Consider the following 19,070-nt stretch of genomic DNA (forward strand, 5'->3'; position numbering starts at 1 on the left):
TGATGTATTTTGCATAAAAGTTAAATAAGCAGAGTGACAATATACAGCCTTGACATACTCCTTTTCCTATTTGGAAGCAGTCTGTTGTTCCATGTCCCCCATAGTGAGGGGATTTTTCTCAAGATTATAAGGGTGAGATAATATCAGATATCAGAATTTCAGCATTTCTGCATCCAATCTAGTCTTCTTTCTGATTGTATTATTATAGGCTTATTCTTAAGTAGTTTTTTTTTTCCTTAGCACCAATAAATTTGTCTTGATCAATAATAAAAATACCACTGACAAAATAACAAACTACTATTTTTGGCTTAAAGACATAACTGTTATTTTTCTATACATTTATTTTAAAAGAAAGAGCAGTTAGGTTGCAAAATATTAAAGCAAAAAACCGAACATTATGCTTATTAAATAAGACTTCTGTTTCTCAATAGAATGCTTACCTGTCTGCTAGTATCCATAAAGGTAGGAATTTAAGAAATGGATATTTAAGCCCAATTTATGACTCTACTATCTAGGGTGCATTTTCAGTAGGACATATTTGGAATGGAGCCAGAGAGAAATACATAATTTTCCATTTGTGTCTATCTGTTTTGATAATTCTAACTATTTTTCAGTAAGTTATTCCTATGCTATAAGGAAAATTGTGCTATGGCTATGGCATAAACGATACTGTTTTTCAGTTTTCCAAAAAATTCCTAGAAAAATAACCATAAGTTGGGGCATTTTAAGTACTAGTACAGTATCAAACATGCTGAAAAAAATATTAGACTGGTGTCCTCAACAAATTTACACTATATTAAATTGTAAAACACATATAGAAAAAAAAATGTCCAGTATCAACATGAAACTTTTTACAGGTTATCAACCTGAACATTCTCTGAATGTTCTGAATTATATTTGTAACTGGATGAAATTCTAGGAACTAACACTAGTAAGGGGAATCACCATTACAGTACTACTTTGTTACCTTTCAAATTGGCTGTCAAACTACTAGGACACTGTAGGAGTTTGTCAGACGATAGCTATTTCCCTATTGCTATGAAACAACTTAGTATTCACAAAGTAATTTCACAATAATCATTTTCATTGTATTTACTCCACAGTTCTGTGGGACGTACATAAAACGTTTTACTAGTTCTACATTTACAGATGAGAAATCTGAAACAAAATTGTATGTGTCTTAACCAAGATCACATGGCTAGTTTGGAGGCATCTGAAGCTTGAAGCCAGATTTTCTGGTAACTACCACAACATTCTTTGAGTCTTACATCATGACTTTTTGGAAAACCCAATAGTTTTTAATGTGAAAGGGTTTGTCATTCTAAAATGACATGCATTTTAAAAATTCTTTTAAACTCTGACCTATAGTTTCTACTCAAAGGAGAAAGAGTATAAGACAAATGTATACCATTTGTCTTATACTATAGTATAAGAAGCAAAGCGTTTTCCCTTGGGTGTTTGTTTTACCACAAGCAATGTGAGAATGGCAAGTTTCCACTCACTAGAAACCATCATAGATCCCTGGATGGGTTGAAGACCAAACAATCCTTGGGTTCTGATCTCAAGACAAGCCACTTGGAAGCCTCGGGGGCCCAAGGTGTTTGAAAAATATTCTTCCAAGCACAACACACTTTCTTGTTTTGCCCTCTGTGACCGATTTCTTGGAAGCTGTTGGGGTTTGTGAGACCAGCCACTATGAGTTCCATGGCTCCTCCTCTATGCTCTCACTCTACTGTTTAAACTAAGTCCTTCTTCACTTTAAAAAATGTGTGGCATCTGTTCACATTTCTTCAGTTTTAATCTAGTCCAGCTTTATGTATTCAGCTTTTTAAGTCTTTCCTCACAGGGAAGGTTTTCATTTCTTTAATTTTCTTTTCCGCTTAGTCTCTTTTGGATATCTTCTAGCTTGTCCATGTTTTCCTGATATTAAGAATGAAATATTCAAGGAACAGATACTTGTAGACTGAAATTCCGATACTGTGCCTTTATTTCTTAAAGCCCTGAGTATTCATGCATCATTTATTCAGTAGATGTTTAGAGAAATCACTGTAATTGCAGGCATTGAATTAGACAATGGGCACCCATGGAAAGGAGAAACAGATGTGGTTCCTGACCATGGTACATCCATTGTAGTTGGAGAAATAGACCTTAAAAAATTGTCCCTATACACATAAAAAATACAAAGCATTTTTTTCTGTGTGAAAGAAAAGCAAAGGTACTTAAGGATTGTATGCCTGGGGCACCTGGCCATGCCTGGAGGTAATTTCTTTATTCAGTCCATGAATGCTTCTCTAGGGCTTACTGCCTGCACTGCACTGTTGCAGATTTTCTTTAAATGTATTAGAAGAATACATGATCCTTACCTTCCAAAAAAATATCAAGAGATGGCTTGTGAGAGTTTATGCCCACCCATATAAATGATTTTTGCAATCTTGTATGATGTGTGAATAAGTCTCTTTGGGATATATTATTATTTTTTATTGACCCATAATTAATTAAAAACAGTGTGCTGGCTAAGGAAATAGTTTTACTTCAAATTCCTCTTAAATCCCTTTCCCACACTGAAAACTTGCCCCCCCACTTCCTATCTGTAAAGGTATTTTGGAGATGCTATTGCTTGCTCTTAGATTAGGGTTAATACATTCAGCATACTAAAAAGCAGAGACATTACTTTGCCAACAAAGCTCTGTTGAGTCAAGGCTATGGTTTTTCCAGTGGTCATGTATGGATGTGAGAGTTGGACTATAAAGAAAGCTGAGAGCAGAAGACTGATGCTTTTGAACTGTGGTGTTGAAGAAGACTCTTGAGAGTCCCTTGGACTGCAGGGAGATCCAACCAGTCCATCCTAAAGGAGATCAGTTCTGCGTGTTCATTGGAAGGACTGCTGTTGAAGCTGAAACTCCAATAGTTTGGCCACCTGATGTGAAGAGTTGACTTATTTGAAAAGAGCCTGATGCTGGGAAAGATTGAAGGTGGGAGAAGAAGGGGATGACAGAGGATGAGATGGTTGGATGGCATCACTGACTTGATGGACATGAGTTTGGGTAAACTCTGGGAGTTGGTGATGGACAGGGAGGCCTGGTATGCTGCAGTCCATGGGGTTGCAAAGAGTCAGACACGACTAAGTGACTGAACTGAACTGAAATGAAGGTTCATGTGCCACACAAGTAGAAGAAAAAGAAGAGAGACTGGATTAGAGAATTTAGGACTGGGCTGGAGGAATTGCTGGTCCATTTGAGGATGGAAAAGATTAAGAAGAGAAATAAGGTGCTGAAGTGTATTCCAAACACTTGCAGGGAGGAACTAGGCAGAAGAAATCAAGAAAAGGACGCACGGAGGATTAGTAATTAGATTAGCTTGTCTAAAGCTCCGTGATCAGGTTGAGGATTAGTGAAAGAAAAGGTCAGACACAGGTAGAAATGTAAATTAAGACATTTATACAAATTTTAAACTGCCAACAGTTTTGGCATGATTTAATTCTCATAAAACTATTCTATAGGTTAATATTTTCTTTTCATCTTTATATTGTCATATAGACCATATGGTTTTGAAATAAAGACTTTGAATTAGTAATCGCAAAACACAACAAAATAATTATTCCTAGAATTGCTATCTTTGATACATATATAAGATCATTTCTTGGATCTTCACTTTTTATTTTTCAGTTATCTCTCTGACACCAAGACAAGTCTGAGATTTTATTTCTTTACAAGTTTCTTGTTTTGTATTTGCTTTTTAGCTGTTGAAGAAACTAAACACCCAACCTATCACTTCTACCTGAAGGTGGAAGCCATGTCTTTTAAAGTGAACTGAAATGTGCAAAATGTACACATCACAAAATCTTCTTGCAGAATTTAGTAAATTTTGAATAAGTGTAACATTTTCCTTCAAGTCACTGGGCTACAGGAAAAGCATACCTGTATGTTCAACATGTTAATGGTATTCAGTTATCTGCCGAGCAACCTCCTATTGCTTCTTTTTGAAGGAAAAAAAAAAGGTTTGGTAAGTACCATTGAATGAAGAAGGGTGAGGTGAATGGAGAAAGGCCAAACATTTCTAGGTACAACTATGCAGAAAAGTACATATGTGAGTTGTTGGTGGGGACTGAAGTGGATTGGGGTGTATTTCATTCGATTCCTTGTAGGTGACTGCAATTTCTCATTAACCTGGCAATTCTGCTTAATATTTGTCCCAGTGTTTGTGTGAGTTGCCCAGACTATTAAAGAAATTTGGTCTTCAATTCTTAAGTATCCCACAACAAATGCTACTCTGCCCACACACCCTGATTACTTGTTACAGACCTGGCAGCATATGCTCCTGGTAGAAGCATTTTCTTCCTCAACACATCACTCCTTCTGCTCCTCAGATAACATGCAGCTGGAAGTGGGTGAAAATCTCAATGCAATTCAAGTAGGAAACAACATCTTTTAGTATCATTGTTTTAGGGAAAAATGTCAACTAAATGGAAGTATTACTCCTATTTATCCACATAGAACCTAGAATCTGTGGAAATCAATCTTTACCTTCAGAAGTTGACTGTTAAATAAATGGATATTATTTTTAAAAGTATTTTGAGGAAAAAAATATGGTATTATAAAATTTATAACTATAAACAGAACTTAGCATTTTTTAATTGAGCTTTGATTTGATCACATTCTTGGCTATCCTTGATCATGATCTTTCATTTTAACTGGGAAAGCCAAGTTTTAAAATTTATGAAGAGAAAACACTTGGTACTGCCTTGGAGCTAAAGCATTAACTAAGGGATAAAATACATCACCAGGCCTTTTAACTTTTCCATGGCATTTATTCCCTTTATCTTCCTTTTTCGTAACTATTTCTCTTGGCATTCCTGTGGCAAATCTGGCAACTGCCTAGTGTCAGCCTAGAGACTAATGGTTTTGTTGCTCAATAAATGTTTGAGGTATAGTGCAGATGTCACCACCCTTATGGCCGGAAGTGAAGAAGAACTAAAGAGCCTCATGATGAAAGTGAAAGAGGAGAGTGAAAAAGTTGGCTTAAAACTCAACATTCAGAAAACTAAGATCATGGCATCTGGTCCCATCACTTCATGGCAAATAGATGGGGAGACAATGGCTGACTTTATTTTTCTGGGCTCCAAAATCACTGCAGATGGTGACTGCAGCCATGAAATTAAAAGATGCTTACTCCTTGGAGGGAAAGTTATGACCAACTTAGATAGCATATTGAAAAGCAGAGACATTACTTTGCCAACAAAGGTCTGTCTAGTCAAGGCTATGGTTTTTCCAGTAGTCACATATGGATATGAGAGTTGGACTGTGAAGAAAGCTGAGTGCCGAAGAACTGATGCTTTTGAACTGTGGTGTTGGAGAAGACTCTTGAGAGTCCCTTGGACTGCAAGGAGATCCAACCAGTCCATCCTAAAGGAGATCAGTCCTGGGTGTTCATTGAAAGGACTGATGTTGAAGCTGAAACTCCAATTCTTTGGCCATCTGATGCAAAGAGCTGAGTCATTTGAAAAGAGCCTGACGCTGGGAAAGATTGAAGGCAGGAGGAGAAGGGGACGACAGAGGATTAGATAGTTGGATGGCATCACCGACTCAATGGACATGAGTTTGGGTAGGCTCTGGGGGTTGGTGATGGACAGGGAGGCCTGGTGTGCTGCAGTTCAAGGGGTTGCAAAGAGTTGGATATGACTGAGTGGCTGAACTGAACTGAACTGTCTAGGCCAGACAAGTTTTTGCAGTTGTGTAGGGAAGGTATAAACTAACTGACTGTGTGAACCCTGCCCACCTCTCCTTCCCCCAAGGAAGACTTGATCATTCTCTCCTTTGTGTGCCTTAGTAAGGCTTTTTCTAAGTCTGTTTTAGAAACACTATTGATTGTCTTTCCTAGTCCTTATTTTCTTGAGGACTGTGGTTGTGCCTAATTCTCTTTGTATGCATAAGGACAAGCTCAGGAAGCAGAATGTATGTGTTCATAAATTAATGTTTGTGCCACGAGTAAAAGGCAACCTCAGGAAGTCCTCAGCAAATGCTGTTTTTGAGTTTCTTTAATAATTGTAGTTTCTTTAAACAGATGAACAATGATTTTTCTCTTTTGAAAACCCATAGTACCTGCAGTGTACTACTTATGACCAGGTCTTAAATTCTCTTCTAGTCTTATTTAATGAGTACAAGTTTTCCTTTTTCCATTAAGTTGGAAGTTCTTAAGTATAGAATTTGTATGTCATTTATGTTTCCATTTCTCAGACTGTATCTTCCTGCTATGTGGAAGGTATTTTTTGGAATTAGTATAATGTATTTGGAGAAAATATTTGCTTGGTACTAAATTTGACTCTAGTTTTCCAAGTGTTTTTTACCTATAGAGCTTCTGAACTGACTTTGCTTTATACACTAGTGAGGTATCTTTGTAGGCCAAGGTGAAAAGAGTTTGAAACAGGTAATCCCAAAGCTCTTTTATTTGATGTGTGCTACTGGGCATATGGACAGATGAGCTGTCATGTTGATTCCCTGGGGATGTAGCTAAGCTTTCAATGGCTTCTGCATTGAAAGGCACAGAAACCAAAGCCCATATCCAGAGCACCACAGTCTGTTCCCTGTTAGGGCTTACACTTGTGAAAGCAATTTTGTTATCATTTCACATGGTGACTGATAAGGACAGGTGAATGTGTGGCTATATTGTGAGAAAGCATTTTTTTTTTTTAATGCCACTTAAAATCCTTGAATCATTTATTCAGGCTTTGAATATTGTAGAAGGAGTGTAAACATGGGAATTGGTCTTGGGTTCAAGGCTGTTTTCTCATTTCCTGCTACAAGAATTTAAGAAAGATCTTTCCCTGGATGAGATTGTTTCCTCTTGTTAAATTTAGATTATGCTGCCCATAATCTAATGTGGCTGTTTTGAGTATCAAAATAAATTTTGTAATCAAAATTGTTTACAAAATGCCTGTTATCTAATGAATATTACTTACAAGTCAGTGCCTTGATGTTCTTTCTTTTTCAAAATTCAATGAGGTATTATTATACGTAAAAATGAGGATCATCCGCACATTCCAACACATCCATAAAGTGGAGACATCTTGCAACATTCCAGACACAATAATGTGCTTGGATATTCATTCTGAACCTTAAATCACATCTCAAACTGGAGCAATAATGCAAAAAATCTACATGGCATCAGCAGGTTAGAGTGAACAAAGAAGATGAAGGCTTACCAAGATCTACTGAGCAATGAGAAACATGGGGGAATTGACTTGCGTTATCAGCAATGAGAGAGACGGATGACCTGAAAATAAGCAGTGTGATGAGAAGATTATGTTAGCAATGAGGGAAGAATTATTTTGGAATGGAAACTCCAAATCTGAATACACCTTAAGTTAGCCATGCATTTAGACAGGGAGAAATCAGTCACCTTCCTTCTTTTTAAAATTTCAGATTGGTCAGATGAAAGTGTATCATCAAATATAAAGCCCTGCACAACTGATAGTCGTTTAACTGAGCTTCAAAATAAAGTTGCGTTCATTGTCTATGTCATGGGACTATCCATCAGACTAAAGACCTAATGGCCTTTAGTCTGTCCCTGGAGACAGTTAAAGAACAGACTCAACTTAGTGAATCTTATGCTAGAATAAATGGTACTAGAATACATTTTGGTTGACATGACTCCTGACAATATTTTTGCTTTCCTTAAAGAATTAAATGCTGAGAGTCAAAGAGAGTAAAATTTTTAAAAATCACTTGATTAAAAAATACTAAGAAGCTAAGAAATAGTTTTAAATTAGACTTTTTAAGGGACTCTAAAAAAGAGTAGGAGCTATTTTATACATTTTATACTCACCTTTTATACATTTAGGATTTTTGTTTTTATGTAATATCTATATGTCATCATAAAGACAATACCACAGCATAGGATTACTTAATTTTCAGGGAGTTCTTCATTCTGAAACTTCTGATGAAAGCTATAGACTTATAGAAATGTATTTCATATGGGAAATTTAAGGATAAGCAGATGTTTTGGTTCAGAGGAATAAAAGTTGTAGCCTTCATTTGAAGTAAATTTGAATAACATGAAAGTATCCTTGAATTACATCTTTTATTCCTGTTTTTTAAAAGCAAGAAAATATGTGTAAAAATATGACATACCACTCAAGAAGAAGTAAAAAATAAATACATAGCTATTAATTTCCAAACCATACAAAAGAACAAGTGATCATGTGTATTTTAATTAAAATCTTACAATATTGTAATAAACACTCTAAGATAAATTTGATTTATTTGGAATTTGATCATTGGGAAATCTGAAACATATTTGCTAAGCAATTTAAGAGTAAAGAAAACTGGCATAGAGTTTGGCTTGGAATAAGCACGAAAGCAGTATTTTCAGACATCTTTTTTTAAATGGTCTTTATCAAATTATTGCTGACATCTCATTATGGTGTGGTATTGAGTATTCACTCATCGGTGCCCTCAAATGCTGGAATTCACAGAGAACTTGAGATAGGGGTTTGGGGAAGGAAGAAGACAAAATTCCAGCTCATCTGGGAATGGAATAAAAGAAGGTAATCTGAATAAACTGGTATTTAAGCTGACCATTAACATAGAGGTAGGGTGTGGGTTTTGGGAAAAGAAAATCCCAGATACTTGTTTGGCAATGGCAAAGACAGAGTCTGAAAAACAGTCTTTTTCTTAAGTTTATTTAATTGTTTATTTAATAATTGCTTTACAATGTTGTACTGGTTTCTACTGTACAATAACGTTAACCAGCTCTAAGTATACATAGCAGCTTCCCACTGGCTATCTGTTTTACACGTGGGATCGTATATATACATGTCAGTGCTACTCTCAGCCTATCCTACCCTCTCCTTCCCCCACTGTGAATTTAGTTGAGGATCATCTGTGTACAAAAAGATAAGCTTCCAGACACAGGATTGGTGCATACTCTAGAGGATTTTGAATTATTACATTTCATTTTGCAAGCAATAGGAAAAGTCTGGTAGATATAAATAGGAAGTAATTTCCTGGGGCAGGTAGAAACAGAAAAATTAGTAAGCAGAAGAATGATATAATATAAACTTCATAAAGAATGATGGCATTGGAACAAAGTGAAAAGCTGAATGTGAAAACTATTGTATTAGAAGGAATGTAAGTCTGGGCAAATGACCAAAGGCTAGAATTGGGATTACAGAGGGATCAAGGATAATTTAAAAATTTTCTGCTTAGTGGCTGGCTAACAGAAAAAAAAAGAAGCTATGCTACAATAAGCAGACATAATATCAGGAGAATTATTTTAAGGCTGTAAGGTTCATTGGTTTGGATTTCAGTCTTTGAGATGGCTGTTCCACTGGGATACTCAGAGGCCACTAATTATGCAGGATGTAATTAGAAATGCATCAGTTTATCTCAGAGGTTAAGGCCAGTGATAACCATTTACATTACCATATCAGGTGAGCATGTGTGGCTGATGAGACCAATGAGAGAGTGAATAGAGGGATGAAATATGGGCTGACCTTGTCTTATAGAATGCCCACTTTAATGGTGGAAAAAGAAATGTCAGGTAAAGCTTGAGGAAAGTTAATTTCTGCTAATATATAAAAATGAGTGAAGAATTATGAAAATGCCAAGTCATAGAAACTGAAAGTTTGGGGAAGGAGTGAACAGAATTTTAAAATGCCACAAATGAGAGTATATGGACCAATATAAAGCTATTATTGAAGAGTTTACTCTGGCTTAGAGGGTAAAACATCTGCCTGCAATGCAGGAGGCCTGGGTTCGATCCCTGGGTTGGGAAGATCCCCTGGAGAAGGAAATGGCAATCCACTCCAGTATTCTTGCCTGGAAAATCCCATGGACAGAGGAGCCTGGTAGGCTATAGTCCATGGGGCCGCAAAGAGTCGGACATGACTGAGCGACTTCACTTTAACTTCACTTTAAGGCTATTATGGAAGAAAATTAACACACAAAGAAAAAACTGCAGTTTCAGAGGAAGGGGGAAGCAGAACAAACATGTTTACTTTTTCCTGGCCTGGGACAAATCCAATACCTTCTTAGGGATTAAATTTCTGTCCCTTTAGCTCATTTTAATAAATAAGATTAGCTAAAACATAATGTACCTCCCACCATACTCAAGTTCTTATTGGCTAAATTGCTGTTTACTGGAAAGCATTTGTCTTCAAATACAGTTTAAATTAATTTTATCCATAAGTTAAGCTAAACTTTCCTACAAATTGGGATATTTACTGTACTGAGAAAGCTAGTGTATTTTCACTTCAAATACCTATATTTGTCTGTGTTTTCTGATACCTTCATTCCCCACCCCCTTTAGACATGAATTTGTCCCTGTGAAACAACAAGGCATTAGACCCCATAATAGGGTTGACTTGGAAAACTTGTTTGCAAGGCTTAGGATAGGCATGTGTCCTACAAAATATTAACCCCAGTGTGAATATTCTGTGTGTAAGTAATGAGATTTGTAAGGTGACAAAGAATGTCCAGGAACCTGTCAGATCAAAGCTCAGGTATTGGCTGCTAAGACTTGGTGGGGTGAATTGCCACTGATAGTACTAGGAAGGGGACATAGCATTTAAGAGAAGACATCATGTTATTCAAGAGATAATCAGCCCAATAATCAGGCTGTTAATTGGACTTTTGAAAATTGAATCAGTTTTAAATAAAATTTGAAATGTAATTGCAAAGACTATGTGTTTTATAAAAAAGTAAATCCATCTGGACCTTTATTTATTTGTTTAGGTTGATAAACCTAATAAGTTGGTTTACAAGTGTATGCCTAATTTATGTTTGACATCTAAAGATATAATTGTTAGGAGTGACTTTTAAGTGTGAGTAGGGGGACTAGTTTATCGTATCAACTGACTTCAACCATAGGTAAAAGAGATGTTGCTCAGTTGCTAAGTCATATCTGACTCCTTGCAACCGCATGGACTGCAGCATGCCAGGCTTCCCTGTCCTTCACTATCTCCTGGAATTGTTCAAATTCATGTTCATTGAGTCAGTGATGCCTTCTAACCATCTCATTCTCTGTCACCCTCTTCTCCTCCTGCCCTCAATCTTTCCCAGCATCAGGGATCAGGAAAAGAACCAGCATCAGAGTCTTTTTCAATGAAAAAAGATGTGACTCTTTGCATCAGGTCTTCAAAGTATTGAAGATTCAGCTTCAACATCAGTCCTTCCAATGAATATTCAGGGTTGATTTCCTTTAGGATTGACTACTTTGATTTCTTTGCTGTCCAAGGGACTCTCAAAAGTTTTCTCCAGCACCTCAATTCAAAAGCAGCAATTCTTTGGCACTCAGCCAAAGAATCATGGTCCAACTCTCATGTGCGTACAAGACTACTGGAAAAACCATATAGCTATGTGTACATCTGGTACCATTTGCAGAAGTTTTTTTCCTAAATGCTTACAGGGGGAAATTGATTAACATAAAAACAATTTGTCTATGAATATCATTTATTAGTAATTAAAGTGATCATAGCTTTTAGTGATATATTAATTATTATTGAAATACCATTTTTAGTTTGTGAATTTTATCTACTTTTAGTGTAAGGCAAAAATGATTACCTAGGCTGTTATTATATTGTAATTGTCAAGATTTGGTTTTCTGGTGAGTGTTGGATTTATAGAGAAAGTTAGTTTTCTATATCACAAGTTCTATAGACTTTGCATACATGATTTTATGCAGTCCTCCTGGCAGAGAAACTCTGAGAATAGGAGAAAACTGAAGGTCACAACAGTTAAATACCCTGCCCCAAACCATACAGCTAATGCTGCTGCTGCTAAGTCACATCAGTTGTGTCTGACTCTGTGCGACCCCATAGACGGCAGCCCACCAGGCTCCGCCATCCCTGGGATTCTCCAGGCAAGAACACTGGAGTGGGTTGCCATTTCCTTCTCCAATGCATGAAAGTGAGAAGTGAAAATGAAGTCGCTCAGTCGTGTCCATCTCTTTGCGACGCCATGGACTGTAGCCTACCAGGCTCCTCTGTCCATGTCCATGGGATTTCCCAGGCAAGAGTACTGGAGTGGGTTGCCATTGCCTTCTCCGACAACTAACGCTACTAGGATTTGAACCCTAGACTACCTTCAAAGTCTAATCATTATCTTTGACAACTACTGTCTCTAAGAGGAGGATGAATAAGAGAAGGTTTTATAACATTCAAAACAAGATGTCAAATCCAAAACTGTTTGCTTGCAGGTTGTCTGACCTAAGAGTATATTTTTAATCTCTTAGTTTTCTGTTTATTTTAATGTGTCCTATATTATAAAAGTCCTCAATCAATAAAATCTAGAGTTATATAATCTTTTATATATCTTTATAGTAAAAATGTTAGTTGCCCAATCATGTCCAGCTCTTTGTGACCCCATGGACTGTAGCCTGCCAGCTCCTCTGTCCATGGAATTATCCAGGCAAGAACACTGGAGTGTGTTGCTGTTCCTTTCTCCAAGGGATCTTCCTGACCTAGGGATCAAGCCCGTGTCTCTTATGTTGTCCAAATTGGCAAGTGGGTTTTTTTTACCACTAGTGTCACCTGAGAAGCCCAAAAGGTATATTAGGAAAGTATTTACTACATTAATGACCTTTAACTTATTAAAAAAGGATTTCTTTAAATATCTTCATGAAGTGTATGTTTCTACTTAAAATTTAATTAATATATCTTCTTAGCATTTGCCGTCCTGGATACTGTCTGCATTAGTGCAGAAGTTAAATAGAAGACAAAATAGTTTTTTTTTAACTTTTTATTTCCTATCAGGGACTAGCCAGTTAACAGTGTTTTGTTAGTTTCATATGAACAGCAAAGGGACTGAGCCATACATATATATATACATGTAAGGATAGGATAGTTTTGAACTTCAAATAATTAGTAACAAGAGCAAAAATGAAATAAGAAACATACTGAAAATAAATGTTCTGGGGGTTGTAAAGAAGAAAAAAAAAAAGCCTAAAAATTAATTGCCAGAACGGGACTTGAAGGACAGGTAGAATGCTGATAGGAAAAGGAACTCGTAGAATGGAAGTGACCATATCTCATACATATGTACCTAGGTATGATGATGGCGATTAAAAGTAAGTACTATCTTGCTTGAGTCATAAGGTACTTACCATAAAATGTTAAAGAAGAGATAAGAAGGGAGGAGGAAGCTATATTAGGGAGTGCCTTGGTGTTTTTACTTAAATGAGAGGGTCCATGTTGGTTTTCACCTGTATGTTACATGTTAGATGGTGCTCTGGAACTTGTGGGTTGAATTGATCGGATAACATAGACAGGAGACTTTTTGAGATATTCTAAGAAAGAGCTAGCTTTGCCTGAAGTCGAGACACAACAGTGGGTATGCAAAAAGGGGGTAGGTAGGAAAGGCAATTCTGTAATAAAATGTACAAGACATAGAAATTGAGTTAAGGGGAAAAGAAACTTTCAGAGCAAAGAGTTAAGAAGAGAAACTCATGGCCAGAGACCTGTGAGTCTCATGAGGTCAGTTTTCAGGAACATCTTCATTGCTGTTTTTTAAAGCAACTTCTAGAGTGAGTGATAACTATATTTTCCTTGCTAGCTAAGGAATGAATCCATGTTAACCAAAGAAGTGTTATATTATGCAAAGTCTACAGAATTGTGTTTATGACTGCAAAATAGGGTCAATGATACTTTAAAAGGAAATTATAAGGTTTAATTGAGCATCATATTGATATTGAGATATCTAATGGCTTCAGTCCTTACTAAGCACCACTAATAAAAAGCCATGGTGTGGTAAACATTATCGCTATAAAAAAGAGTGGATGACACTTTATCCTTTTCATTTCTGTTGACTAAGAAGGGTAGAATATGATTTTCCCTTAAAAAAAAAAAGCAGAAATATAAGCATGTTTTTAAAAATGAGTATTTTTCAAAAGGCTCCTGACTCCTCTCCCAAAATTGGATTTCTTTTGGTAAGCAAGGAAAGGTAAATGAATACTAAGTATAACTCCAACATTGTGTGCCACAGCTTGTTATATGCTAGCATCTGTGATTTGCATATAGTACTTAAAAAAACAACAACACTTGGTTCTATAATAATCTTTATTTTACAGATAAGAAAATTTAGGGTTAGATAATTTAAGTAACTTCTCTCTGAATTAAACAGTTGGTGAGAATTTCTGGTTGAAGACAGCTGCAGTGGGAATGGTAAAGGGCAAATGGATGAATTCAACTTACATTTACATGTTAGAACCAAATAGCCTTGGTAATTGATTGAATAATGAAATTGAGTAGATTTTTGGCCAGGGGTTACCTAGGCTGGTTCCAGCTATCTAGGATGGTTCCAAATGAGGTATAACATTGTACCATTTTCTGGCATAGGAAACATCTGAGGGATATTTGTGGGAGGGAAGGTGATGAGATTGAGCTTGGGTGTGTTGTCTGACATGAGTATGAGATATGCAAGGGGATAGATTTAATTAGACTGTTGATTATTAGGATTAGGAGGCTTAGAAGACAGGAATGGACGGGAGATAGTCATTTTGTAGTCATCAGTTATGAATTAATCATGAAAGACATGGATGAGTGTATAATATTGCCCAAAGAGCATGTGTAGAATAGAAGATAAAAGGGCTATGTGTGACACCCAAGGGAACAGCAGCGTTTCAGGGAAAAGCAGAGTGGAGCCCTGAGAAGAGATGATAAGGGTCCAGTGAAGTGAAAATCCTCAGGGCACACATGATTGCATTTTAGAGTTCAGTGGTGTCACTTTTTTGTGAAACGTCTGTTACAGTATTGCGTGTTATCTACATCTCTCCTCTGTCCTTAGTGTATTAAATGGCATATTTTGCATTTCCATTAGGAAAGGAAAAAAAAAAGAGAGAGAAAGGATTTCGTTGTAATTACCAGGGCATGATATATGATTGACATTTTGTATTTGTATACTTGTCCATAAATCTATAGGTAAGTTTTGACAGAAAAACTGGTGAAATCTTCAAAATGAGAAACATTAATCTTTTATATAATTCCGAGGTGAGAGTAGAAACAAGGGCAGAGTGAGACTATTATAGTTCTTTCTTGTACTACTACTTTCTACTACTTTTAACCGAAGAGTCACTCATAATTAGGAATGATAATAACTTTGAAAGGTTCATGCAAATGTATGCCTTAAAAAAATGTAGCCCAAATAGTCTAAGTAGGAGAACTAATATAAAATAAAAATGTCTTGATTAACAGAAATGTCTGTCATGAAAATTTATACAATTTTTGTAAAAAATAACTGCTCAGAGACTACATCTTCAACCAGAATGCAGTAGCCCATGTTTCTGTAGACTGTTTTATGACCATAGAGTTGTATTAGTTGATTTGGTTCTTTACTTTTACAAGTCTATACTGTAACAAGTGTGGTCTATTACCTAGCCTAACTACAGTGTCAATAGACTTTAAAGAAATCAAATGAAAGCAATATTAAAATAATCTTTGATGAATTTGTCATATTCTGATAAATCTTAACTCTATGTTAGTACAATATTAACCTGGAATAAACTTCCTAATTTTAATATAAGGTGGGATAAGAATGTTTCAAAAGGTAGCTAATAATCACAGCTATGTTGAAAATGAAATCAGAAATTTTAAACAAATAATTGTTTGGAAAAATAGTGGCAATCTATTTAAAGTAGCTGTTCAATTAAGCAGTGTTAAAAGTGCAGATTTTAAGTAGATTCTGATTTTAAACCTAGTGTCTGTTTAAATATTTTTAGCCTCAGAACAAAATTAATAATGTTTTCTCTTTTCAAATTAAGAAAAATAGAGCATAAATATTTGGAGTGCTATGAAGCTGTGGCAGTTCTAGAATTTGTGATTGACCTAATCTGTAGTTATAAATTTGCAGTACCATAGTTTTTATGTGCCCTATTTATTACTGTTTATTCTAATCTATGATTGAAGATTTTATATATAAAATACTTCAAAGTACCTCCAAAGAGTCTTCTTTAAAGTAGTTCTTTATAATATAGATCTCCCTGTTTTCATCCATATTGAAACTATAAAGGGAGTTTATTTTTACTTCTTTATGGGATAAATGGGGGTATGGGTCTTCATGAACTTATTTGTATAACTTCATCTCAAATAATTGTTAGAATTCTGTAGTCACACTGCCTTGCTTAAGGAATATATTTATTTTACTTAGATTTAACTTTATGGCCATTGAAAGAGCTATCTTATTTACCAAATGAGCAATTTGTTCATTTATTTAACTTTGTGCTTGTGCTCAGTCATGTCTGACTCTGTAATAATTTTTATGGTGGTGGTGGGGGAGGAGGAGGACTGATTATTGTCTACGTCTTAAAATATGATTTCTTTTATTTATTGTAGGTTTTATTGGGATTTAATAATGCTTATAATGATGGTTGGAAATCTGGTCATCATACCAGTTGGAATCACATTCTTTACAGAACAGACAACAACACCATGGATTATTTTCAATGTGGCTTCAGATACAGTTTTCCTTTTGGACTTGATCATGAATTTCAGGACTGGGACTGTCAATGAAGACAGTTCTGAAATCATCCTGGACCCTAAAGTGATCAAGATGAATTATTTAAAAAGCTGGTTTGTGGTTGACTTCATCTCATCAATCCCAGTGGATTATATCTTTCTCATTGTAGAAAAAGGAATGGATTCGGAAGTTTACAAGACAGCCAGGGCACTTCGCATTGTGAGGTTTACAAAAATTCTCAGTCTCTTGCGTTTATTACGACTTTCAAGGTTAATTAGATACATACATCAGTGGGAAGAGGTAAGACATATCTTTTCCTTTATATAAAGTTTCTATATCATGAGATTTTAAACTACAGTGGTTTTAAAATGAACAGCTGTGCTATGTATAATGAGTTTTATGAAGTTCAAAAAGAAAAATTTCATTTTTTTTCTTTTTGGTACATAGTGATACATTTGCAACTTTAAAAGATATGGTTGAAAATTGAATTTGAGTAAAGTGAAGAAGTTAGCGATTGTAAGGCAATTGTCTTATGCCACTTCAGTCTTTTCAAAAGCAAATCTACTTTAATCAGCAAATATTTATCTTAACCAGTGCAACTGCTCCTTCACCATGGGAGATTGTTTTTATATACCACGTAATATTAATTTGTTTTATCTAACACATCAAGTGCCATCTTTGACAAAATTGTAGGGTCCGATTGCTAGTTTGTATCATTAGTTCTGTGAAATAATGTGGAATATGTTTCCTCATATTGAAACTTCAGAGAATCATGCTTGAAGAAAAAAGATTCTTTTGTGTATTTCCAACTTGTATATATAAAGACATTTTAGTGGAATAATTTTACTCTTTGTTATTCTTTGTGTTATGGTTATTTATTGTAGATTCTCCCTACTAGATCATTTCATAATACTGAAAAGCACATATCCTGAAGGGAAATTATTACATAGAAAACACAAATAATACAGTGAATAAAAACAGTGAATCTGGCCAATGTTCTGCTGAAAAGGGCATCCATTGTTCTTAGGCAGTGGGTGGGACTTGAAAGGGCTTAGAAACTGGGTGGGACCTGAAAGGGCTTTGGAAAAGGGAGTTTCTAAACATGTGAGTCAAATGTCCCATCACCAAGCAAAGGAGGGCAAGTCCCTAATTTCACAGTCTGCATATTAGTTTTTTGATTTTCTTTTCCTTCTAAACACACCTTAAAAATTAATTATAACCTGAACTTTATTGTCTGCATAAAAATAAGGGTCAAAAAGGCCTCCAGAGTGACTAAACCTGCACTAAAGAAAGCAGCACACTGACTAGGCATTAATCGCCACTTTACTAGCTACAGAAATGCTTTTCAGGATGAATTATATGTTGGAATTTAGGTTTAACAAGTCATAAAGTGAAACTTCTGTGAACATTAGCTCTGCTTTCTGTGGGACTCTGGCAGCGTTTTGTGTGTGCTTGTTGATGGCATTTTGGTTCCTAGGATTTCAGGAAATGACATGCAGCAATAAAAGCCAGTATAAGACACTGCTAAAAGGCATAAAAATGGATCATTCTTAAAATATGGATACGAATTACATTTAAAATCAGATGAAGCTCATTTGAGAAACTGGATTCATCTTGTAATGTGTCTCTATGTAGCACATTCCATCTAACATGTAATAAATGTTTGGTTCTCAAACATTATTATGCTAATGTTAATATCAAAGCAAGGTAATTATTGATAAAATAGCTAATATTTATTGATGGCTTATTATATGTCAAGTAATATATTTGATTCTTTACATGGATTAGTTCATCCAAGCTTCCTAACTTGCCCAGATTCACAGAGTAGTAGATAGAACTGGGATTCTGGCCTTGGCAATCTGACTCCAGATCCCAAGTTCTTAATCACAAAACTATACAGCTTCTCACTATAACATATATTCTTTTAGTGATAAATGATTTAATATTATACCATTTTATATGTACAATAAAATACGTGGAAAACTTTTCTTAACTGAGCTTTGTGGTCCAAGCAATGTATGATTTGAATATTTGCCTCTTAAAACTTGGTCATAAAATTATTTTAATGAGTAGCCTGTGAGAAGAAAAGTCACTGATATAAATACCCAGACAATTAAAAATACAGTGGACAATGTGACTATTTTCAGTGTCTTGTAGTTTGAACCCAATTACCCTAGAGAATGGCAGAAGGATGAACAGATGGCATTCTATCAGATAAAATGGCAGGCTACGTAGTCATAGAAGAGCACGCTCCTGGACACTGTTGTCCTCTGGTTCCTGGCAGCGGTCAGAGGCACTTAGGTGTGTGTAACTCGATGGTGTTCTACAGATGCCATGATAGAATTCAAGAGCATTGGCTCACTGCCATCATCACTGTAAAATGAAATTTAATATGCCATTACAGACATTTGGTAACCAAACCCATTCAGGCTCGAGTTGTGAGTTGGCATAATCTTACTTATAAATAAATGACATTGATAGTAAATGAACCATAAGCTCACTTCATGAAGAATGTTTTCTTGATTATATGATAGCCCCATATAATGTCACATATATCATGGATATTTAATATCTGTTTGTAATGCTGTTAGAGGAAAAAAACAGTAGTAATTAACCCCAAATTTA

At 35.6% G+C, this 19,070-nt stretch overlaps 1 protein-coding gene across 1 annotated transcript in view; it reads left to right on the forward strand.

Moving 5' to 3' along the window:
- Window positions 1–19,070, forward strand: part of HCN1 (hyperpolarization activated cyclic nucleotide gated potassium channel 1) — a 452,770-nt gene that overhangs the window by 38,935 nt on the left and 394,765 nt on the right. Inside the window, exon 2 of the mRNA XM_027520221.1 lies at window positions 16,322–16,745. Coding sequence (XP_027376022.1) covers window positions 16,322–16,745 — 424 coding nt within the window. The remainder of the gene's footprint in view (window positions 1–16,321; window positions 16,746–19,070) is intronic.

The sequence above is a fragment of the Bos indicus x Bos taurus genome, chromosome 20 (genome assembly GCF_003369695.1).
Source record: "Bos indicus x Bos taurus breed Angus x Brahman F1 hybrid chromosome 20, Bos_hybrid_MaternalHap_v2.0, whole genome shotgun sequence".
NCBI classification, from domain to species: domain Eukaryota; kingdom Metazoa; phylum Chordata; class Mammalia; order Artiodactyla; family Bovidae; genus Bos; species Bos indicus x Bos taurus.